General features: G+C 43.0%; 1 protein-coding gene and 1 long non-coding RNA gene across 7 annotated transcripts; one reads left to right on the forward strand and one right to left on the reverse strand.

Moving 5' to 3' along the window:
* Positions 1-471: 471 nt before the first annotated feature.
* LOC138067537 (uncharacterized) lies at positions 472-10,954 on the reverse strand. The gene is made up of 3 exons (XR_011141683.1): positions 10,830-10,954; positions 3,086-3,257; positions 472-2,433 (listed from the first exon to the last, which is right to left on the reverse strand). It is a non-coding gene; the product is annotated as an uncharacterized lncRNA (long non-coding RNA).
* Positions 9,025-25,013, forward strand: CLBA1 (clathrin binding box of aftiphilin containing 1). 6 transcript variants are annotated; one of them, XM_068947287.1, is made up of 6 exons: positions 9,025-9,150; positions 11,353-12,047; positions 16,613-16,761; positions 18,274-18,403; positions 19,678-19,791; positions 21,408-25,012. In XM_068947287.1, the coding sequence occupies exons 2-6, from the start codon at positions 11,574-11,576 to the stop codon at positions 21,573-21,575; spliced, it is 1,035 nt and encodes a 344-aa protein (XP_068803388.1). In that variant the 5' UTR covers positions 9,025-9,150; positions 11,353-11,573; the 3' UTR covers positions 21,576-25,012. The 6 variants fall into 6 exon arrangements, with proteins under 6 accessions (XP_068803388.1, XP_068803385.1, XP_068803387.1 ...); XM_068947284.1 differs by lacking the exon at positions 9,025-9,150 and adding an exon at positions 9,586-10,149 and having other exon boundaries at positions 21,408-25,013; XM_068947286.1 differs by lacking the exon at positions 9,025-9,150 and adding an exon at positions 9,586-10,145.
* Positions 25,014-25,068: the final 55 nt, after the last annotated feature.

The raw sequence follows: 25,068 nt of genomic DNA on the forward strand, positions 1-25,068 counted from the left end.
AAAACTGTTATGTTGTGATATATTCAGCTGTTTTTAGTTTATCATTTGCAATATAGAAAAAAAATGAGACTAACAATTGCCTTCTTATTAACAGCTATGCTGCAAAGACTGTCTGGAAACATGGCCCAAGGAGACAGCTGAATTAGGCTTAAATGCAGTCTATATGCCATATGCACACTTCTAAAAAATGCTCTATATTTGACTGAATGTGCTACACACTGTATTTTTAGCGGAGTTGGGAAGGGAGAGACAAGCTTACAGCACATGTGCAATGTTCACAGCAAACATGGGAGTGACAAGCCTATTCCTGCAAACGCTGCAGCTTATGGTCTGCCCTGCCTCTTAGGGCTCACTCGCAGTCACAGGCAAATCGAGTTACCGCAGCTTAACAAGCCGCCATCTGTCCCCTGAGCTGCCGTAACTCTTTGGGTAATTATTCTCGGCTCATCCCCACTATGAGACGCAGATGACTTACCTTAAAGCTCAGTGAGAGGTTCTAGATAACGTGTTCCTGCCTCCCAGGGCACAAGCAGGCACAACAAGAGTTTGGCAGTTCAGCTGACGGTTTACTTTAGCTTAAACAAATTCTCGCCTATTTTATCCAACAGCTAAACCCTTGCTTGTAGTCTACACCACGGTTATACTGCCTTAGCAGACTGGTGGCACCATCTGGAACAAAGAGCAGATGACTGCCTTGTGTCTTTTTGCCACTGAATCCATGTTATTGTTTTCTTGCAATGATGGAACGTATTTTTCATTCATACTTCAGTGCTACACTTTAAATCAACATCTTTACTGCTGATTAATATCACTTTGCAGAGTTTTGGGCATGCAGACATCCACCAGGGACTTAGAGTCTTCTATTTGGGGCAAATAACTTAAACCTTCTGTAATTCGGTTTCCTCCTGTGCAAAGTGGGATTAGCCGTTAGCTGTTATTCAGGTACCCTGGAGCCTTTGTGAAACTCACTTGGGGAAAGAAAAAGTGAGAGCCCTGAAATTCTACAAGGACTACAAAGATGCTAATTATCATGATTTAGTGTTGTCTCAAATGTTGCTTGAAGTGGGAACTCAAGTTTTAAAAATATTTTTGTGCTAATACTTTATTTGAATTTTTTCTTGAGGTTTGTTAAGTGTCAAGTGCTAAGGCTTAAAGTTAAAGCACAACACTTCTAATCAAGTGTTTGACCTTTCTACAACCTCTTTGAACAACACTGCTGAAATTTCCAGGCAAGCTAATTAATACACTGGTACAGCACCAGTTGGGTGTACCTCTAGCAGCTTAATTCTCAGCCAGGAGGATGAAATCCTCCTTCCCTCCCCACACTCACATCTCACTAACAATAATGGATTTGGGACTTAATCGGGCATTAAAACAGAGGATTAGTGAGCTGCAAACTGCAGAGATCTCAACTCAATTTACAGTGTATGCAGGGGACCGGCAAAAATTACAAAGCTCACTTTCAATAAATTAATGCCTACATACCTGAAAAACCCATGTGAGCAGCAGAGGCTGTTGGACTTGTGGGGCCACTGAATGCAATATATGATCATTTGAATGAGCAACAGAAAGAGAGACACAGAACAGTGATTTAATGAGAAATTTAAATAGAGCAAGGAGCAGGTATAAGTGACTGTAAAGCATCTAGTACAACCTGACAGTGGTACCACACGCTACTGCCATATGTTAAAAAAAAAAACATATTTTTGAAGACGTGGGATATGTAACATCCTTGTATGAACTCTAGCAGGTCCAGGGTATGTAGGGCCCACTTTCCCCTATGTTGAGAAGGGGTACCATAAGGAGAAGGTATGCTCCTGGTTTTTCTGCTTTGACTGCACTGGGGACAAGGAGAGGAGAGCTTTAACTAGTAAAAGGGCACAGCAAAAAGAGCAGCAGGAGTTGCAGGTTTTAGAGTTCAAGAGATATGTAATTATCTGCCTTGGGGATCCTTTCTTTTGCAAAAAGGATCAAGAGAAGCAACATGCACTCTGAACTTTAGACAGCCTTTGGCTATGTTTACAAGAACAAATAATTTGGTACAATAGGACTATGTCTCTGAGGATCAAACTGGCACATCAGTGATTGGGAGGTGCTGAAGTCCCTCCTCAGTGCTGGGCTGAAGTCCCTCCTCCTCTGGCTCCTGCAGCAGTTTGGACAGCAGGTTGGTGGCTCAGGAGGGAGACCCCACTGTGGGCCATGCCACTCCTCCAGAGCCTTTTGCTTTTGAGTAGCCAGTTTGGCATCCAGAATTACTGCGAGCCCTGCTAAATGTCTGGACAAGCCATTCAACCTTTGCCTTCACCGTCTGTCTGTCTCTCTTCTCTCCTCCCTCCAAAGTGCCACCCTGGCTCTGAGGTGCTGCAGTGTCCTCTCCCGAGTGGCTTCCATCGTTGCATCTGCCTGATGTGGTTCGTTCTTCATCAGAGGTATCTGTGGAGGAGAGAAAAGCAATTGAGTGTCTCTGAGGACACAGCGTGTTACTCAGTTGCCTGCGGCTGTCTTCTGCAAACCCCAGGTTCTCATGGACACAGTGGTTGTACAGGAGTACCTTTTAGCCCTAACCTCTCTGAGGACAGGTGAAGTCGAGCCTTGAACAGGATGGCTCACTGGTAAATTACCCATATGCCATGGCCAACCCTGTGATATGGGAGACTGCTGATCTCTGCTTCAAGAGAAAGCAGAGCAGCCAGAGGTGCCAGGTAAATGTGGTGCAGAGCCAGGGACTGGTGTTAGGGCAGTAAGAGCAGAAAAAGGCCCTCTGGTGACATCAGTTCCTTATTTTTATTTCATAGTCAGCACCGATTAGAGTGGATGGATAAAATCCTGTCACATCAAGGGATTCCAGGTACTGGATTTTTTTCAAGGCAACAGGGGTAGCCTGTCAGGGTTAGCTGTGATTCTGCCATGCATCCGGCAAAGGCTCAAGCAGACCGAGGAGCAGTCCCGTTTACGTGCTGTAGGAGCTGCACAGGCACGTGGGCTGCCTGGCTGCCTGCCAGCTACCTGGAATCACTGCAGCTACGCAGGTATGCGTACATCCCCGCCTTGTGCTAAGTAAAGGTATGATGTGCCATGGACTCACCGATCCATTTAAGCAACGGCATGTCCATAAACATGATAGATGCCTTTCTTTCCTCTCCTCTCGGGAGGTCACGCAACGCATCGCTGATTATCCCTGCAGGCTTTCCATGGGAACCTAGAGTGACGGTGGGTCGGTGTCCTGGAGCCTGGGCTCTCCAGACTCCCAGGCCCCTCTGCAAAACAAGAGAATATTTAATGCCATATAAGGTCTCAGCAGAGAGACGTGCATAGCCAGAAGTCATCTCAGGAGAAGACTGCAAGCCACTGGTCTCCCTTACTGTCTAACAAAGCACGAGTGACTGTATGAGGTCCCATGCCTGCCAGGGGCTGTGGGGGGAAAGCACTGCTGTGACTGACATCAGGCACTTACCACCTTGTCTTCCAAAAGCCCGACACCCTTCAAGCTGTACCTGTTATAAAAGCTGGACTTTGTAAGGGTATGAATGTATTTGTTATATGCATACATTACAATGCTTGTTGTGCAGTTGTGAAGCAAAGCCAGGATGCACAGGGTTACTTACATGGTGCCATATCATGAGCCTATAACCTGCTGCGCTGGGAGAAGAGAAGGGAATGGAGGTCTAAGGGGGCTGTGCTACCCTTGTGCACTGCATGCACAGCTCCCTTGGACTGAGCTGGTCACCTATACTGGCTCGGGACTGGACAGGCAGTTTCTGATAGCTGCTGAGAGTTTCACATAGTTGTTGCATGAGAGATTTCTCCTGCAGCTCATGGCCCCAGGGGAACTGCTTTGGAGGTTTGCCAGCCCTCCTAGGAGACTGCTGATATTCATCTCTTCTCGGCAGATCTGAACGCAAAGCTCTAATTCCATCAGAAGCATTTTGTCCCCCCTGCCAAGCGACACGTATGGAAAAGTAATACACTTAACCTGTGGTGGAAACAGGAGCATGCATACAAGGGTTGCTGATGCCAGTCATGGCAGGGAATGAGCAAAAGAGGTATCTCACAATACACCCTCAGAGGGATCTTCTGCAGGATCCAGGAAGAGGAACCTTGGAGCAATGTCAAAGGACTCACATTCCTCCAGATTCTCCAACATGATGACAAAGTCCCTGTGAGCAGCTGGCTCCACAGTGTCCTTGAGTATTAGGTGCATGTCTGCCATGCCCTCAGTGAAGTGTAATGGGACTTTAAGAGGATCACCTTTATTCTCCTGAAATACATGGGGGCTTATTGCTTACTCTCATACCAACAATAGTCATGAGGTCAGCAACCTCCTGATTCTGGCACCAAATTATTCTGCTACCTAGGAAACTTTTTTCTTACTCTCAGCCCAGATTAACAGGCACTATTGCTTCCTTAGGGCCCCCAGTCACAACTCTCTGAGTTTTCAGGAGGCTAAAGGCAGAAGAGAGAACAGTTGGAAAGTGGATAGCAAGAAAAAGGTCTGATAAAAGAAATGAGGGGTTCAGCAAGCAGGAATGACAAAAGAAGAGAAAGCAGCTGAAGAAAGTACAGGATTTCAAACCAGAAGTGTCAGTGGATGATGAATGCGTAGAGAAGAGTTGCAAGAATTAGTTGAAGGCTGGAAGATGCTGGCAAATAGGAAGGTTCCTATGACACTTGGCCCTTTATATATAGCACAAGAACCACTTCAGGGTGTTGTAGGAGCTCTGAATGGTTTGAGAGTCTTTTTTCAGCTCATGTATTAGGTTACATGCTGGAGGATCTTAAGGCAGTGCAGCTCACATACTGATTTGGAAGATGGTATTTCCAAGAAATGCTGCAGTGCTTCCAAAGCACTTCTGGAGGGACACTTTATTTCCTCCAAAAGTTTATGCTCTTCGAAATCACTCTAAGAATGGGACCAGCAATAGAAACAAATGGGAGCAAATCACACTACTGGAATGGACAAAATTCCTAATGTAGATGCAGCCATTGAACCCAGGGTACATATGTCTCTTGCACATCTAGCTTTTTTGAGAGATGGATTGTGGCTCCTTTATCCTCCATACTCAAGAGAAGAGAGGGACCTAAAGTACATCATATGTTTCCTGACAGAGCATTTTGCCTTTTTATAGGTACAGAGTCCTTCTATACTGATCTTTTCTCCAGAGCCAACCAATGAAGGGGTCCTGCGAAATGGCTTCTCTGTGTTGAGCACACAAACCAGGTTGTGCCAGATTGTAACAAAAGACTGTAACAAAGCTATGCCATTAAATCTCAGATCCATGCTTCACCCTGATGAAATCTCTGGGTCAAAATCTGACAGCCTTTATTTGGTCCAACACCTTTTTCATGTGGTGCATAAAGGGGCAGATTACTCCCCTGCTCACAGGAGGAGTTTGACAGGACGGTTGCGTGCATGCATGAGAGACAAGGGAGAGCTGCCATCTGCTGTTGAAAAGATCCTGCTTGATCTTTTAGCCCAGGGACTGCTACCTGCTGGAAGCGCCTCATTAATGCCAGTCATTCTCTCCAACTGTTTTAGCACATGGAGCAATATGTCACAGCAGGTCCAGGAAATCCAGACCCACCTTGCACTGGACAGAAGTAAAGTTCGTCCCGAAGAGCTGTTGTTCCCATGTCTCTTTCAGGAAAAAAAAAGGCCAAAGGATTTTACTGATATTTTGAAACATCCATGCTGGGACACCAACAGCAGTGGGAAGCTGGGAGGTATAGCAAAAAAATGCTGCATCTCCAGGAGAGAGTTTAATGGAAGAGTTTATGGCTCATATATTCAAATTTAAGCCATAATGGGTTGATTAGATCTGTGCTTAGAGCTAGTCTCTGCAATGTTTTTCTAAAAACTGAGCATTTCCTATTACTATTGAAATGAAAGAACTGCTGAAGTCCTGCACTTCTCAAAATCGCGATAGTTATGGTGAGAGAGAAAATTACTACTCATCTGTTGAAAAGACAGCTCATCTACTGAAAAGTTATTTTTGAGTCAATCAAAATTATTTATTGACTTCTGAAAACATGTTTACTCTTGCTTTCTAAATGACATTTTGAGCCAGTTTATCTAAACGTAACATTCTTTTTACAAGAAAAAATTATCCAAATGTTTCATTTGAATTAAAGAAAAATATTTCAGTCATTTAAATAGCAAGCTAACCTTGGTTAATGTTTCAGCTAAAAAAAAGAACACTGAAAATCCTGTTTACAAAGCGATAAAGCTTGTTTATGCTTTTTTTTGCAAGCAAGAAAAAGAATGACGAAAAGAGCTGTCCATATTACCCTAATCATTTACAAGGGAACCACACAATTCAAAAATTTAGGACCAGATCATTCCACAAATGAGTGGAAATTCGTATTACAGCAGTGTGGTGGCGTTTTGCTGTGAAAGTAAATAATTCCCAGCTATTCTATTGAGTTTTTTCATTACAAATTAGTATTTTCCAAAGGACAACATGAAAAAAAAAGAAGTAATTCTAGAGTATATGTACAAAACACAAACATTTTTCCAGTAAGAATGGTGGCAGAAGCAGCATTAGCAGCTTCAGATTAGTGTTCAGTTTATTCAGTTGTTTGTGTTGGTGAGTTTCAGATTAGCGAGGCTCTACTCTACTAGTTGCATAAATTTAAGCATCTAAATACAGGCTTTATAGTCCATGTCCCAAGCTTTTGGCTTACTGAATCTTTAAATAAAGACTGGCTTTTTTTTAAGAAAAATAAAAAAGAGAAGTGACAGTTCAGAAAAAAATCATGGATTTGACGCAGGAATAATAGGGTAAGTCCCAAGGCCTGTTATATGCGAAACAAAATCGTAAGACTTATCCACCAAAAAGATAGTAAGAGTTTTGTTCCCAATTCAGCTCTCCTTCAGAGAGAAAAACTCTTAATCCCATTGGGATATTGCTTTTGACTTAAATTGGTCAGTCCACTAGACGGTGTAATTTAAAACCTAAATTAGCAATCTTATCGTTGGCCGTCACACTAACTCTACACCTACATCCCACGCGGCCTCCCTCGGATTTTAAAATCTACACAAAACACACCTGTGCAGATTTTGCTTGGGCTGATTCTCTGGGTTTTCAGCTGCGACTAGTGGAGAGAGGAGGCAGCGCTGGGTACGTCCAGCAGGTGGTGCAGCCGGCTCTGCAGCCAGGCTCCTGAACACCGCTGCTTCCCCTGCGGGTGAGCAACTCATTGTCCCACGGTGGGTTACACGGTGTCCTGGAGATAAATAAAGCACACTGTTACCTGGCATGTCCTTAAGGATGTTACTCTAGGAGGAAGGCACTATAGTTTTTTATGCTCCTACAGTAGGGTTTCTAAGAACTGGGGTAACTTCTCCTGCTCGCTAGCTCACCTACCGCTCCGCTCACACGCGTGCAAAAGCAGCTTGAACTCTGCAAGGCAGAGTCAGGTTTGCAAAACCCACACGTCCCTTCATGCCCAGATGCAAAGCGTGGCATGCAGAGGAGCCTTCGCACAGTCTGCATGTAGCCTTTCGTTTTGAGAAGATAAACATGAACATGTTAAGCGCTCAAGAGCTGGAAAAGCTGAGCTCCCTTCAAAACTTAAAAGGTCCCTTCAGCACAAACTTAGCGTAGGAAGACGATGCTGTCCTAACGTGAGACATTTTGGGTCTTACTGAGCTGGTTAGACATCCTCAGAGCTGCAAGCTTCCACAGGATGGCCACAAAGGGTAGGAAATGGCTCCAAAGTAGAAAGAAAACAAAAAGATTCTTTCAGAGACCTGCCAGCAAAGTTTCTTTGGCTCTGCATCTAGGCATTTCTCCCAAATTCAGCCTCTCAGCCTCAGATAAAGCAGTACAGCCTGAAATGAGAGTCAGATGTGTGGGATGGGAGTGCACATATCTGTGCCTGGGCTGGAAAACATATGTACTGTAATGCCTAGAAAATGCTTTTTACTTTGGGCCTTGCTCCAGAAAACCTTTTTCCTTGCTTTTACAACTGTCCCCTGTTGCTTGGGTCTGCACAGATTTTAAAACCCAGCCCTGAGGACAGGGAGCTGCTGCCAACATCCTGAGGAGAGGCTGAGAAAAGTTTTCTTTGTGCACTTCTTTCTGTGGCACAGATGTGGGAGCAGACAGCCTGCGAACAGCCTTGGGCACAACGCTTCCAGCCCCTGCTCTGGCTCCATGTTTTGGGCATTCAGACACAAGAGAGAGACAAGAAGGGACGGTCATCGCCCCCCCCCCCCCCCCCCCGGTTGTGGGCCAACCTGTTCACACCCTTATCTCAATGAGCGAATCAAGCTTCCAGCCTCAGGGAAGAGAGGGACAAAGAGAGAAGTGGGAAACCAAACATAGAAACCTCAAAGGGCAAAATGAGGGGGAGAGGGAACAAGGAGATCCTGCAAGATTGTAGTTGGCTTATTCCTAACATTTAATCCTGAGATTATGTTACTGGGTGGGTTGATTGTTATTTTTTTCGACTCTGTACCATGGAATTTTGTAATTATGTGAGAATTTCAGCTATTCTCAAATTAAAAACAAACATGAACCACCAGCATCAAGATGCATGTCCTTAGCCTGCCAGATTGCAGAAAGCTGGAAAATGTGAATGCATTATTTTTAGTGTTGTGATTTTAAAATTCATCTCCTGATTCTTTCTGGAGGGCGGGAGTTGACTTCTGGTTGTAAAATGTAAAATGGGTGGTGGTTCTATCCCAGCCAGACAAAGGTGAAGAAAACCAGAATGACAGAGGCCTCGGGGCACAGTCAGTGAATCAGAGAAGTAGGTGTTAATAACCAGAAAAATGGGAGAGAATGGGGACTCCTGGTCAGGGAAACAACCAGACCTGTCAGGCTGGAAAGGCCACAGGGAAGCTGAGGAAACAACTGACCACTCCTCTGCCCCTCACCACTTCTCTGGAAGGTGTGGAGAAGAAGCTGGTCGGACAGGAGAAAGAGGAGGTAAGAGGAGGAGCTCAGGCAGAAAAAAGAGGAGGGCAGACAGGAGGAGCAGGAGGTCAGGCAGGAGGAGGAGGAGCAGGTCTGACAGGAGGAGAGGGAGGAGAATAGGCAGGAGAAGGAAGAGGTCAGGCAGAAGGTGGAGGAGGAGATCAGGCAGGCGGCGGAAGAGGAGCTCAGGCAGGCGGAGGAAGAGGAGCTCAGGCAGGCGGAGAAACAGGTCTGACAGGAAGAGAGGGAGGAGATCAGGCAGGAGGAGGTCAGGCAGGCAGAGAAACAGGTCTGACAGGAAGAGAGGGAGGAGATCAGGCAGGAGGAAGAGGAGATCAGGCAGGAGGAGGAAGAGGAGGCCAGGCAGGAGGAGGAGGAGGAGGTCAGGCAGGAGGAAGAGGAGATCAGGCAGGAGGAGGAAGAGGAGGCCAGTCAGGAGGAGGAGGAGGAGGCCAGGCAGGAGGAGGAGGAGATCAGGCAGGAGGAGGAAGAGGAGGCCAGTCAGGAGGAGGAGGAGATCAGGCAGGAGGAGGAAGAGGAGGCCAGGCAGGAGGAGGAGGAGATCAGGCAGGAGGAGGAGGAGATCAGGCAGGAGGAGGAGGAGATCAGGCAGGAGGAGGAAGAGGAGGCCAGTCAGGAGGAGGAGGAGATCAGGCAGGAGGAGGAAGAGGAGGCCAGGCAGGAGGAGGAGGAGGAGGCCAGGCAGGAGGAGGATGAGATCAGGCAGGAGGAAGAGGAGGCCAGGCAGGAGGAGGAAGAGGAGGCCAGGCAGGAGGAGGAGGATGAGGAGGAGGTCAGGCAGGAGATGGAGCAGGTCTGACAGGGGAAGGAGCAGGTGGGACAGGCCCGCCCTGCTCGCAGGGTGGGTGATCAGGCCTGCAGTTAGGCCCGAGCACTTGAGAGCCTTCTCCCCACTGGCGCTGAGGAGAAGCACCCGGGCCGGGAGGACCCCTCGGCGCCCCCCAGTCCCGCAAACCGCCGCCGCCCCTCCGCTGCGGCGGCCCCGCCCCCGGCCGTCATGACCCCGCCCCTGGCCGTCCTGACCCCACCCCTAGCGGCGCGAGGCCCCGCCCCCGGGGCTCTTAAAGGTCCTCGGCGGTCGGTGGCTAAGCTCCGCCCCAGCACACCTAGGCCCTGCCCCTAGCGACCTGCCGGCCGGGGCTGGGCCCGGGGTTCTCGCCTGCACGGCGGCGGCGGCGGCGGCGGCGGCCGGGCGGGAGCGCGGTGGGTAAGGCTGTTTCCTCCCTTCGCCGTCCGCTGCGGCCGGGAGCGGGCGGACAGGCGGCGGGCGCCGGGACCTGGGTGTCGGGGCGCGCCCCAACGGCCGTAACGGCCAGCGGCGGCCTCGAGGCTCCCCCCCGAGGCGGCGCGCGGGGCAGCTCTTTAACGGCGGCGGTAGCCTGGGCCGGGCCCCGCGCCTGGCTCCTGCCTCCGCCCCTGCTGCAGCGGGGGAAACTGAGGCAAAGCCGTGGCCCTCGCCTCCCCTGCGGTTTTGGGGGCGAAACGGCCGGACGTGTCGTCCTCGCTACGGCAAACAGCCGCGCACACCGCCCCGAGCGCGGCGGGGGGCACCGGCTCCCTGCGGTGCAGCCCCGGCGGCGGCCGGCAGCGGGGAAAAGAGCGGTCGGGGATCGGCTGTCGGGGCCCTTCGCGCTGCCCGCCGCGGCTTCCCTCCCCCCCCCCGGGGCAGCCGGCGGTCCGGCGAGCGGCTCCGGCCGGAGGCGGCTCCGCCTGCCCGCTTGGTGCGCCCGTCCCCGCCGCGCCAAACCCGCCCGGAGCCCTTGGAGCCCCGCGTTAGCAGCGCTGCCCTCGGAAGATGCCGTTTTGCCTGCGCACCAGCGGCCCGTTGGGCCACCTTTGGCTGTGGCTTCAGCTTTTCCTGCTTTATGCCTGGCCAGTCTTGCTTACCTGCGAGGTAAACTTGCAGATCAAGATTTGTTGTAGGTACCAAGTACGGAAAGTCTCTAATAATGACCAGGCTTTAAGCAGTCGTTTTACTGTCGCTTCTAACCCTTCCCCCTTCTAAAGAAGACAACTTATCAGTCAGAAGATATCTTTCACAGATTTAAACAGCCAGTTCCTGTGCTGCTGCAGGCATATTCTCCTTTCCAGTGATCTTTCAGCCATGGAAAGCCCGTGCAAACAAAAGAGTCCTGACTCAGTGTGTAGGAGAAAAGATGAATTAATGATAGGGAATACCTAGAACGTGTGTTAAATATTTTCTGCATATTGATACACCAAGTACTGTGATGTGGGCAGGTAGGCACAATCATTCAAGATTTAGCCCTAACTGTTGTGCTTTTCAGTTGCATAATGTTGGAATGTGTTTATTTTAACCTAAGCATTCTTTCTCCTACCTTATCAGCTATCCTTTCTTATTCCTTTGTAGCTGTTATCACAGAAGTATTTATTTATAGTTCTTTCTTTGCAGGCCAATATTCTACACAAAGTAAGACTGAATAACATGCACATGCTGATGACTGGAGGACAGACTGAAGGACATCATGTTTTGCTTTAGCGTTATTACTACTTGGGTGAAATGAAGAGTTGGATTCTGTTTTGGGAATATTCAGATTTCTACCTCATCTAAACTTCACTGGCTCTTTCTGCAGTACAGGTTTCAGCAAATGATTTCTGTTTTTTTAAACAAAAATGCAGAACTTGTCACTAGTAGAAAGTCTTAGTAATGCAGACAGGTTACACTGGATGTCTCTGAAAGATCTAGCAGCTGATGTAAGTGATATGTCTCTCCACGAAAGTGACTGTAACTCAAATGAAAGGAGAAGAATAATGAATATGAATAATGAAGAAATGATTAATCTTGAAGTAATGCAGCAAAGCCTCCCTGTAGTGAATAGCAAAGGAAGAAGTTGTGAGGGGTTTTCTGAGGGCGGTCATAGTACATTAGAACCCAGTGGTTCCTGGGGTGATTTTGAAGGCTTCAGGGAGTCCTTAGATAAATCAGAGATTTTCAGTCATAATCGTGAAGTTCTGACGAAGTCAACAAAAACTTCTAAAGGTGATAAGGACTTGTGCAGAGGACGTTGTGGTTCTTCTGTTAGTCGCTTTTGCTCTGAGCCATCTCAACGCGCTGGGAGACAGGAGGCTTCCAGCTGTATGAATGAGGTATGTGCTAACAGTAAACCAAAGAATAAAAGTGTTTGTACCACTGCTTCCTACATCCAAAGACTTGTATCTGAATGTCCTCTATATGAAGGATAGAGGGATAGAAATTGCCGAGCCACTTTGCAGTTAAGTGGAACACAAGCAACTTCTTTAGCGTTTAACAAATACTTAGGTTTTCCTGCTGGAGAGCTTTAAAGGATGTAACAGGTTGTTTGTCTTCTAGACACTAGCAATACATAAGCCTTTAGAAACCATGAACCTTGCCCTGAAGCACGTGCAATTTACAAGTTGTACAGAATGGGCGCAGGAAACAACTTGGGAAGATGGGTGACAGGAAAAATAAGATGTACAAAAATCCTATGAGTTCTTTGCAAGCTTATGTAAGTAAACCATTTTTAAAATTAAGTCAGAAATTGACAACTTCTATATTTAATGCACTGCCTGAATAACCTTAACACTGGCATTTTAGGTTAACTTCTACCCTCAATAAATCTGACACAAATAATACAGAGAAATAACTTAATAAATATATTTCACTTTCTAGCATAGGAGGTTACATTCTCTCACACAATGTTAGATCTAAATATTTGATTAAATGCTAAATTATATACTACCTTCATTTTGGCACCATAAAATTCAGTTCAACGATTATACCATGTTCCAATTAATGTGTTTTAATGCTTAGCAAACAAAATGAAGCAAACTAGCGAAAGGAAAATAAGAATATCCGAATACAAAACAAATTCATAACTACTCATTCATACTACTTTTATCGTAAATTAAAACATTTCTTTAACAAAGAACAATTAACCAAAACTTTCATAGAGTTAATCAGTAGCAATAATAGTTTACCACTTCTAGTCTGTTAGAAGGTGAGTTTTTGAAATGTCTATGGAAACGGAGGGCTTTCTAGAGGCAGGCTTTCTTGTACTTGATGGGGAACTTTACCTGTTGCAGAGGTCCTTGATGGGGGAAAGCATGAGGATGCTTGTGGAGTGAGCTGTAGCGCTGATAGAATGGAGATCAGAACATACCTTGTGTTATTAGTATGCATAAGCAGAGAGGAACTAAACTGTACTGCTTAACGTTAGGACAAGAAGTCTCACGTTGAAAAAGCGGAGTATGTAATGACTGGAGCTGAAATAGAATACAACAGATTGCTTTTGAAAGGAAATTCAGCAATACATCTTCATGTTACTGAGGCCTTTGCTTTATTTTTGCATTTCTTAAAAGCAAAGGGAGATGTCCAGTATGCACTAAATAACTTAGTCCTGCCCTGAGTTTTGAGTTTTCTTTTCTCAGAGTAGACAAGCAGCAATAGGGCTGCTGAAGATTTCTTCAGACATATAATACACATGTAGCTTATCCTTCATTCCTATGCTTTTTATTTTGTTTATTTGAGATCATAAGCTCTTCAGGTCAGCCTTCTATCTCCTGGATGGTCAAAGTGTAAAAGTCTGATTTGGAAGGGTCTTCCAAAAATCATCTCATCCAACTCTCAGTATCAAATGCTTCAATTAATTAAATGATAATAACTTGAGGCAGAATCCTGTAGTTTAAGATGAAAGCAATCACTGTTTTGCTTGCAGTAGCAGGATACTTTGCGTATGTGACTAACTTCAAAGGTTTTTCATACCTTTAAATACTGACTGTTTTAGGAGAAACTCGTGGGCTTGCTTAAACACTGGAGTATTCTGATATAATTGGATATAGAGGATCTACGTAAAAAGCACAGATCTGAAATTCATGCATTCATGTTTTTATAATCGCTACAAAGTTATAAAGTAAAGGAAAATATACCTGAATTTTGTTTTAGAAATATCCACCTAAGTAGAAAATAATAAAGATAAAATTAATGCGAAGAAACTGTCAGTTTTGTTGTATGCTGAGGTCTTTATCTGGCTTGGCTAACCTGGCATTCAGTGGCCTGAATGGATGTCAGAGTAACATCACAGACTCTAAGTCTTAAAGATACTACAAATAAGACAGACCTATGCTTCCCTCAATTCATGCTGCTTGGCATTTGAGGAAAAAAAATAGTCTTTAAAAACAGCTGCCTTACCTTCCTTAGGTCTCTTACCATTTGGAGCTCGGTTACCTAGTTAGAGGTAACCTGGACTCTCCCTGTATGATTTAATAAGTGTTCTTTCATAGAATTCTGCTTTTCACCTCTATATAGTGTCACTGTTGTAAGTTAAGTCTGCTGAAATACTTTACAAAGCAATTTAACAGTATGCAAATGATTTCATCCAGGACTCTCAATGTTCCAGCAGCAGCCCTTCAGGAAGGGTAATTTAGTTGGGCCTGTCCTTTAGGAAGGAGCAGTATGGGGCACAAATTCCATTTCTTGGAGCATGCTCATGATTGTACCTACTCGCCCATTAGATTAAGTCTGTACTCTCTCAAACTCTGCTTCGTTTGTCTGCGTACTTCCACAGTTTTAGTAAACTGTATCACAGAATAGTTGAGGTTGGAAGGGATCTGTGGAGATCATCTCGTCCAACCCCCTGCTCAACCAGGGTCCTCTAGAGCACGTTGCCCAGGATCACGTCCAGATGGGTTTGGAATATGTCCAGGGAAGGAGACTCCACTGCCTCTCTGGGCAACCTGTTCCACTGCTCAGTCACCCTCACAGTCAAGAAGCTTTTCCTCAGCTTCAGATGGAACCTCCTGTGGCTCAGTTTGTGCCCGTTGCCTCTTGTCCTGTCGCTGGGCACCACGGAGAAGAGTCTGGCCCCATCCTCTCGACACCCTCCCTTCAGATACTTGTACACATTGATGAGACCGCCTCCCAGTCTTCTCTTCTCCAGGCTCAACAGGCCCAGCTCGCTCAGCCTTTCTTCAGAGGAGAGAGGCTCCAGTCCCCTCATCCTCTTTGTAGCCCTCCGCTGGCCTCTCTCCAGTAGTGCCATGTCACTCTTGTGCTGGGGAGCCCAGAACTGGACGCGGTACTCCAGGTGAGGCCTCAGCAGGGCTGAGTAGAGGGGCAGGATCACCTCCCCTGACCTCTGCTGGCAACCCTCTGCCTCATGCAGCCCAGGATCCCATTGGCCCTCCGGGCCACAAGGGCACACTGCTGGCTCATGCTTAACTTGTCCACCCGGACTCCCAGGTCCTTCTCTGCAGGGCTGCTTTCCAGCAGGTCAGCCCCCAGCCTGTACTGGTGCCCGGGGTTCTTCCTCCCCAGGTGCAGGACCCTGCACTTGCCTTTGTTGAACTCCATGGGGTTCCTGTCTGCCCAGCTCTCCAGCCTGGCCGGGTCCCTCTGAATGGCAGCACAGCCTTCTGGTGTGTCAGCCCCTCCCTCCAGTTTAGTACCATCAGCAAACTTGCTGAGGGTGCGCTCTGTCCCTTCCTCCCGGTCCTTGATGAAGGAGTTGAACAAGACTGGACCGGGTACTGACCCCTGGGGGACACCGCTAGCTGCAGGCCTCCAACTAGACTCTGCGCCACTGACCACAACGGCCTGAGCTCCGCCATCCAGCCAGGTCTCAATCCACCTCACTGTCCACTCCTCCAGCCCACGCTTCCTGAGTTTACCTTAATTTATCTTAATTTATTTCAGCTGTGGTTGAATAGCAATTAAATGAATACTGTCAAAATATCAAGTGTACCTTTATATTTGTTACATTTTTCTAGTTTAAATGTTTGCTAGAGAAAACAAACTGACTAATTGTTTTCTGATTTTCATGCCACATTGCTGCACCTCAATTGCAGTCTGTCTACAGGATCTTGAAGCCAGTACATTGCTTTGATTAAAAATAAATGCAGTAATTCCTTTTTTTGAAGAAATAAACAAAAGTTTAAATCTGGACCAGATGGCATGAGGGCATCCCAGTAGGACAAGATGTAGTTCTGCACATTTTACTTGTTTATGTATGTATTCCTTACTCTTCAGATAACTTTGTTGCTTCCAGTTGGCTTGTTTGGCCTAATTGTATGGCTTAGCATCACTCATGTTGCTATGTTCAGTCCTCCAAACCCCCTCCTCAGCACTGCTGGAAGAGTAGCAAGTATGTAAATCTGACAACATAGGTCATGTTAACATAGGTTGGAAAAAGTTTGGTTGCAAGGAAGTAAGACTAACTCCAGCTTTTATGCAGACTTACACAGTGCCAATATTTGCAGGTAAATGTTACGTTTAGTAGTTATATAACATTTGGTTAAATTGGGTGTATTAGAAAATACCAAGTTAGCAAAACAAACTTTTGATTTGATGCATGTATCAGTTTTGTCCTGGGCTGAATTTCTTGAGCAGGGAAAAGAATCTTGGCTGTCGTAGGAAACCAGTCTACAGGTTAGTAGTTGAGAGACTCAGCTGGGAAGTTAGAGACTAAAGTTTGTCAGAAACTCTTAGACTTTTGTTTCTCCTTCCCTAATTCTAGGTAAACACTCAAAACACTGAACACAGGGTCAGTCCCTCTATTCCATTAGTATTCATACAAACATTAAATAAGGATGATTGATAATAAAATCAGTAGAAACATTGTCATTTTTGGACCAGCTCTTTGTAAACTGCTGGATTGGCCCATGTAATGTCTATAATAAAACTCTACTTTTTCTAGGCAAGCCACAGCTATGAGGACATATTTAAGTTGGGCTTTCCAGAAGTTTCTGTACCACAGTCCAGAGAGAGCATAAGAAGCTTAGATCAAGTATTTGATACAAATAATGAAGATACTGGGATTCCTGAACTTACGAAGAATCAACTTTGGTAATGTGTTTAAGGCAATAGTTTAAAAAAAAAAAAAACAAAAAACCTCAGCGATTACATTACTTATTTCATAATTAAAAAAATGGAATACTTGCAGGCTAACTTCAAACTGAAATTCTTTTTAATTGCTAGTCTCTTTAAGCACGTGGATCTTACCAGTTTTGCATTGTGTTATTAAAGGAAATGAAATGTGTTTTAGCCGTTGGAAAACGGAGTAGGAAATATATCAAAAGTATAAATTCCTGCTTAGGGTTCTTTCTGCTGTTGGTATGTTTTCTTATGACTAAGTTTCTGGAATGCCAGAACACCAACAGGCAGCCTGTTCTTCCTGTTTGCTTGTTCTTTCTTTACGATGCATCTAACTTATTTCTCCATCATCTAAAGCAGGAGTGTTGCTGCTGCTTCTGCTGACAACTTGCTCTTTTTTTTCCCCTCACCGATTTTCCCAGGTAGTAACCTTTTTTAATGTTAAGTAAGATTTGCTTCTGAATCTGTGCTGCATCTGGCTTATTTCCTGGTGTTATGTTAACAGCAATTAGTATCATTAATTTAGCTCTCTCAAGACAGCTGAAAAGTTTTTAGACTTGTTACATGTTTCTGAAGGATCAGCAGCTTCTGAAGAGTATTGTAGTTATTTTTGCGTACATCTGAGGCTTTGTGTCTAGAAAGATGGGTCACTTATTCAGACTATACTTTGCAAATATCACAAGAATTATAATAAAATACATTTAATGTGGGCATCCGTTCAGCGAGCTTCTTGTATATGCATTAAACTTTAACTAGGTAACAGGTCTGAACTTGTGGAGAGAAAAGAAAAATGGATATGTATGTGAAAAAAGGACTTCAATATTAGAAGACTACTCACTAAAGACAGAAAAGCCCTGATACACTGCGCTGAACAAACTAAACAAGATAAATGATACATGCATCCTATACTAAACTTGGATTTACTTAGGGCGAATGCAGTATAAGAATCCACAGTAGTATGCAGAAGGAGCTCTTTAATTCTCACTACATCAGTAGCGTTGCGCCTCTGGCTTTGATTCCGTTTTGCAGTACACACATGTCTAGAACAGATATCAGAAGGTAACGTACCTGTATCAGGTTGCTGTAGTGGAGAGGCATGGCTGAAATAAAGGTCTGAGAGACAGAGAACGCGAGGTTCGGAATGAACAAGGTTGAACTGTTTACCTGCATTTCACAGAAATAATTGAATAATCCAAGTTGTGGGCATATAACGATCTCTGGAATATGCTTCTAATGCACTTCTTATCTGAGAAGCTCAAACACACCGTGATGTTGACTTGCTGTTTCTGTTAATTATTGTGCAACCTTATTAGCTGAATGGGTTGATAGTTTGAACACGTGTAGAAATAGTTTTAAGGGAAGTTTTTGCTTTTTAGCTCAAAGTAGGCTAGTATGCAGTTGTCTGTGGTGAAAATAGCTAAAAGTTATATTTGCCTACTGGAAACTTTCTACTTCTTAAAACCTTAAATTGTGTTCCTTTTCTAGCATCAATTCTGGAAACATATGGAAAAGTCTTAAAGACTTTGATAATACCCCCAGCTTAAGACATCCCTGGAGTAAATCGCGTTGCCAAGAAAACTTCTTGAGTGTTCTTGGAATAGACGCAAATCAGAAGGTAATTGAACAATGGTTGGCTAGTGTGCCAGCATAAACACTTGGTTATAATTCCTGATTTATGTAAGCTATACATGCAGATGCATGAGGAATGAACTGTATGTGGGTGAATCGTTGGTTGCTTTAAAGAGGGCCTTTTAAAAATGATAGCTTAGTTTTTACTCGGCATTGTGTAAGTTACTATGAAAGTTGTGCAAGGATCGAGTTTTGATTATCTTTACATTGAAGCCTCCATTGTATACTGCCTGTTGCATTAAATGGTTCGTTCAGCTTTAGGTATAGTTACAGAGTTAGCTTTCAGATGTGTGCAGTAAGATGGCTTTATTTTTCCTGCTCAATGTATGAGAAAATTGTTAGCCTCTATTATCTTTTCATTAAGTGAAAATTGGATTTGAATCGGTGAGGCTGTTAAGGCAGTTATGGGATGTTTTAATTGTATACAAGTTGAAAGTCTGTTCCACTTCCCTTTTCCTCAGATTATTTTATCCATTTTGGCAAGACTTGAGGGAGAGAAGTATGTTTTAAATAAAGTCAAGAGAACAAACCAATAGTAATGAAAGATCCCAAAAAGAAATGTCACTGTTTAATCTTTTATTTGGAGAAGACAAAGGTATCCAAAATGGTTTAGTATTCAACCTGGCTGTTTAGTTGGCATGAATTAGTCGCTTGTGGTTTTCAGAAGTAACTGTTTTAATTAATAATTTGATTGCTGAATGAGGAGAGGGGAAAGGGGTTGTGTGCAATTTTCTTATTATGGACATGTTTCACTTCTCATGCAACTTAGGTGTAAACAGAATTATAGTGCTGAAGGTATAGGACCTGTTCTGCACCTGAGAGCAACTCTTGCAGAACTGTCATTTGACTTCTCCAACATAGTTAATCATCTCTTTTTCTGTTCCTAATCCCTCCCGTGGATACAAATGCGTTAAACCAATGTACAGGCAACTTCAAATGGTGTCATTACTTTCTTTTACCTTAATGGAAAATTGTATTGCTTTTAACAATGCTGCTTTCAGCTATTTTCTAGTGTAGAATAGCAATAACTTTATGTGGAAGGTTTTTTTTTTTTTTTAAGTCACAGTTTGATTCATGTGAGTTGAACTTGCTTTGGCATAGAACTATATTAATACGGGAGGAGCCCCACGACAAATCAAAATACAGCTTCAGGAAATAAAATTTGGTGGTTATTGTTATTTGAGGGAAAACTCTTTAGGCTTCCTAAGTTGAGATCAGATAGGCGTTAGTTTAAAAAATATATAAATTATGTTTTATTAGGACTTTCCAGAGAGCCAGGATAACATTTTTAAGGAATCAAACGTTAAAGATAATGAAGACTTCAGATTTGATGGATTCAGTATTAATAACTGCAAAGCACTGATCCAGACCAAGGTAAGAATTGTTCTGAAGGTAAGTACTTAAGAGAACTATGCAGAGTATTTTACAAGTTCCTCTGTGCTATAGTCTGGAATTCATCTACTAGTTGTTCTGGTGCATCTGCTAAAGTTACTGTTTGTTCCGTGATAAGGCTGTGTGGGTGTAGGATTTTGTTTTTTTTCTGCTCCCTCTCTCTTTGAAACCTACCTGGCGACTTCAGAAAAGGTAGAACACAATGTACCGAATGCAAAGTGACAGGATATGGGGAATGTTGAAATATATGGCTATTTATGTAACCTGGACTGTAGGTCAAATTATAAAATATATAGAGAGAAAGAGAGGGTGGGGGGAGAGAGAGAGGCAAGTATGTGAGATGTAGTCAAGATGCTCTGAAGCAAACAAAGGGAAATTAGTGGGGCTATAGAAACATCAATGTGTTGATCACTGTGAGAATAGTGATCAGCTGCTGAAATATATAGTAAGGGAGAAATTGGAAGGCAAGTTGGTATAGAGAAGAAATTGCATTCAAACTTCCATTTCAGATATTCAGAATGATTCGGATTTGGTTTGTTCACTCTGGAAGAAAATAGGAACTATTTTAAAAGGCTCAGTAGCTAACCAAATTAGAGGGAGGCAGAACTAATGTTACAGTTACTGGGATTTGAGAGCATTACTATTTTTAAGCTGTTTTATAGAATGTGTAGAGAAATGAAATTGGAAATACTTTACCCTTAGTGCCTGTATATCTTTGGCTAAGCAAAAGATACATGCCTAAATATGTATTAATTTTCTGAGGTCAATCTGTTTTACCTAACATCTCTGTTTCAAGTTGGAACGAAAATTTTGTCATTCCTCATTGCTTTAAATAAATCAGTCACATTCTGGTTTTTTACAAAGTATTTTGGATGAATAGTCCAACAGAAATTATCTTCCTGAGTGGAGAATAAACTTGAGCATAAACCTGGGATTTGTAGTTTGAGGCATGCTTTCATTGCTATGCTTTGTTCTATTTACAGAGTTGAATACTGAAGTTGTACTGTTTTGGGAACCTTGTACCTAAGAGATATTAGACTGGGAAATTCAGAAAGAAAACCAAAAGAGACTGTTTACAGCCTGTTCATTCAGAATTCAGTTATACTTTCTTTCAATGAGTACATAAGGCTGAGAGATGAGATCACACTATCCATCTGACACATACTTCGCATATTTGTAAAATACAGAGGCAGAGTTTAGGCAAAGGAGAAATGGTTCTAGGTGAATGAAGAAGTAGTAAATTGAAGACAAGTCATGATACAGAATTATGGTAAATGGACAAAAGTATTCTGGAGTAGCCTCTGAAGGAAAGAACAGGCCATACAGCTTGGTATCTCAAACTAAAGCTAACTAGAAAATGTCTGAATGTATCAGCCCTAACGTAGGAGTAAGTTAAATGAACTAGTGGGAGCTTTCATATTTATCTTCCTGGTCCTATGTCCTTGATTTTTTTTTTAATCTTATTTTTTGTCTTAGGCTAATTTTAATTTTATAAAATCCATGTAAAAAATTAGATTGGAATAAGTGATTAGATTGAAGTAAGTGATTAACTTACTGTGGGATGGAAAAAAATTAACTTGGGTTTTTTTTTCACTCAGCTTTCTGTATCACCAGATTCCAGACATGGTCATCTTTTTACTTGTAACCTTTTTTTGAAAAGAACATCATCGAGTGGAAATATGCAATATATAACAATCCCAAGGAAGAAGCAAATCTTCACTACACACAACCTAAAAATGAAATTTTTCAGTAGTGATGTTTGTTAAACCAAATGCACTTGTTACTTTTTTTTTCTTCTTTTTGAACTGAGTGCGGTTTACCTTTATTTTGTAACTGGCTTGGTACTAGAGAGTTGCATGTTCTTCAGGAAAGTGACGTATTGCTATATACGAGGTTCCTAAAGCCGCCTTATTAAAAGTTACTTACCCTATTTAGTTTTGAAATCAAAGATATAATTTTGTCCTGGTAAGTTTTGTTGTTGAGTCACGTCTCTTACAGTAAATGCAGCTGCAATCAGACCTTAAAGATACTCTGGTGGACTGCTCTTTTTAACTACTGACCTTTCAGGCCTTAATATCTCTTTGATTAAAAACCTTGTCTTTCTGCCAAAATCTAAACACATCTTAGGGGTGTTGTGAAGTGTGCCTTGTCACTCTGTCTTCTCATATTTAGTCCAGTTTGGATCAGCTGAGGTCTGGTACTTAGCTACTGCTTAGCATTATGAAAAGAGCCTTCTACATCCTATGGCTTTTACTGGAATTTAAAAAAAAATAGCCTACACTGGTAATAGGGGTAGAGTCAGTGGGGTGATCAGATTCAAAACGTTTTGTTCTGGCGTTGGTTTCTAATTGAAATAAATCACATCTTTGAAGCTGACTGTAACATGACTACTTGGATTCATTCAGCTACCAAACATTTAAACCATGCATAATCATGCTAGTTAAAGCTTAACAACAGTGTAGTTCAGGACTTTCACTGGACAGTGCTGTAAATTGCTACCCCAAACCTTTTAAAATTTTACAGCAGTTTTCAACTATATTGCCCACTTTCCTGCATGCTTAGGTATCAGATGAGATGCACTTCATTAACATTCATAGAATCCATGGTTCATCCTTGCTAGCTGCAGCAGCTTTATTTATTTGTTGATAATAACTTACGCAAGTTACTAATCATTTGCTGTTCTAACTGTTCTGAATATGACAACTTTGTATGAGTTTTTATTTTAAGGAAGTTGCTAAGTCTTGTGGCTTTTTGCAGAGAATGTCACAGCACGGGAGAGACTTTTTATGTGTTAAAAGCGTGGAACAAACTTGGATATTCCAAAATTCAGTCAGTTAGTTAATGATGATGTGCATAGTCTGTTCTTAAAAGTAAGAACTGTATAAAGCACCAGCAGAATCAAACTCTTAATCTAGCAAACTGCTTAGTGGTGATATTAAAATTGGTATTATTTACTAACTTTAGTAATGTTTATGATGCCCCAGTGCTGTTAATGTAAAATAAACTATATACTGGTTACTCAGTAAATAGAAATAGACTATTTGAATAAGTGCTGTTTGAAAGTGGCCCCTCCGTTTCCCTGGCTTAAAAGGAGTTCTGCTTGGCTAGACTGAAAACTCTGTGTGGGTTTAAGAGCAGGGTTAACGTCTTCACTTAACACTGGATTTCCTGTTTTCAGAAACTTACTTTCCCCTAGTAGTAATCTAACAAGAGGGTTTTGTTTTGTTTTGTTTTTCAAGAAAAATAATTGTTGCATAAAAACACCAACCTGGTGAGACACTTAAGCTCCATCTGTAACTGCCTCCTGTTTTCACATATTCAGTACTTCCTCAGCTGGGGCTTAACTTTGTTTTCACTTTAAGCTAATGTTGATTAGACTAGCAAAACTTTGCATTAGGCTGATGCAGTTGCTGTGGGTTTCCTGCTGTGAGGGAGGTGGGAGTACTAATTGTGTTTAGGCAAGTAACTAGATCTCTTTTTTTAATGGACTTCTTGCATATTCATTTTGAATTTCCCTTACAAGTCTTTCAGAGCACTTACTTCAACATGTAGTAAAGAGAGGCTGTAGCGTTAAACTCACAAAACAGTAAATTGCCAATAAATGATGAGTGGAAATTTGAAGGTAGAAATAAACATTGAAACCAGCTATCAGAATAAAATCTCATCCTTTGTCAAAAAGCCTAACAGAGCCCTGTAGAAGGGCTGGGAGGGAAGAGGTTTGTGGCATGCACAGCACCGAGGCACGAGATTTCCTGAGGCGCACTTTCTGGGCATTGAAGTTTGTCTTTCCTTTGGTTAACATTTGCTAACTGTAGCACAGAATGCTTTGCACTATTACCCCAGGGAAGCAGTCAGTGAACTGACTTTATCTCAGCCCTTTATGATTCAGTGGGAAAAACTACCCCACACTTCAGCTAACAAACAGGCAGTCCCCCCCACCCCAGCCCTTTGGGCTGCCTCACCCCTTAGTGCCTTTAAATACTGGCTCCGCAAGACAATGCTGGTTGAGAGAACTTTTGACTTCTTTCTTTGCTCTGAACTGAGCAAGTTCATTTCTTTCAGATTGAGGCTAACAGAACTGAAATTACAAAGTAATTCCACTCATGTAAGAGTTTCTGGAGTCTTGGCAGCCCTCATCTGAATTTGGACACAATCGGCATACTTGGGGGAAGCAATATTCACAAAGACAAGATTAGGCTCTGCTTCCCTTAAGTGACAAGAACATGCTCAGGGAGACAAGCCTCTCCAAACACAGTTTTAGAAGATCATTTTTAGGGCCAGTGTATAGTATAAAAGTAGCCTTCACTTCTGTTGTTAAGGGGTGAAGGAAAGCCTTCAGATGTGTTTTGCACAAATACTTGGTGTTCATTTCCTTTTGTCATTTCCTTGTTGCTGTTCTTCCCTGGCATGAAGCCAGCCGTGCTAACAACTGGCTACTTACTTACCAACTCCTGAAACACAACTTTGTTTTAAGATTAAAAATGGCAGGTGTTTATTCTGTGAAAACGGTGCATGGAGGAAATAAATAAAACTGCCTATCTTAGTATGATTTAAGCTATGATTTTCACCATTTCTAATCCTAATCATGAGCTCTTAGCTGCAAAATACTTTAGTTTTGAGGAACTGAACATGTTACTGTACTGTGTTGTATTTGTGGAAAGCGTGTAAATACCGTAGACTTTTGACATTTACTTAGGATTTTGAAAAGGTGAAAACCAAAACAACAGTTTTAGCCAGCAGATCTAGACAGAAATGCCTTTTTCCTTCAAAGTAAATGATAACGTTAGGATTTTTGTTTGAGACTAGAGGGGAATATAGGAAAAACATACATAGACCAAAGTTCTAAAAAGTTCAAATCAGAAATGTAACTACTGAAATGGTCTTATAGAAGGACCATTGTAAAGATAGAGTTGTGCAAAAAAAAAAAGAACACCCATGTTACAGAAGGCTGAAAACATTGCTTCAGTGAAAATGTGGTCAAAGCTTGAACACCAGCAAAACTTTAGGGAAAAGCATGTATTTCGACAATCATTTAAAATTGAACAGGCTAGAAAGGCACAGTTTTAGAAAGTTCTCTCTTAGAAACAATGTATTCCCAGTATTTGTGGACCTTATTTTTAAAAGTCCAAATAAAAATATTTAGAATTTGATAAAAAAAAAAAAAACAACACATTTTGGTTTTGAAGGATACCATAGATCCAGCATTTGTAAAAAACTCAAAAAAAAAAAAAAAAACAACCCAGAAATCTTGTAACAGTT

Source organism: Struthio camelus, chromosome 5, assembly GCF_040807025.1.
Source record: "Struthio camelus isolate bStrCam1 chromosome 5, bStrCam1.hap1, whole genome shotgun sequence".
NCBI lineage: Eukaryota > Metazoa > Chordata > Aves > Struthioniformes > Struthionidae > Struthio > Struthio camelus.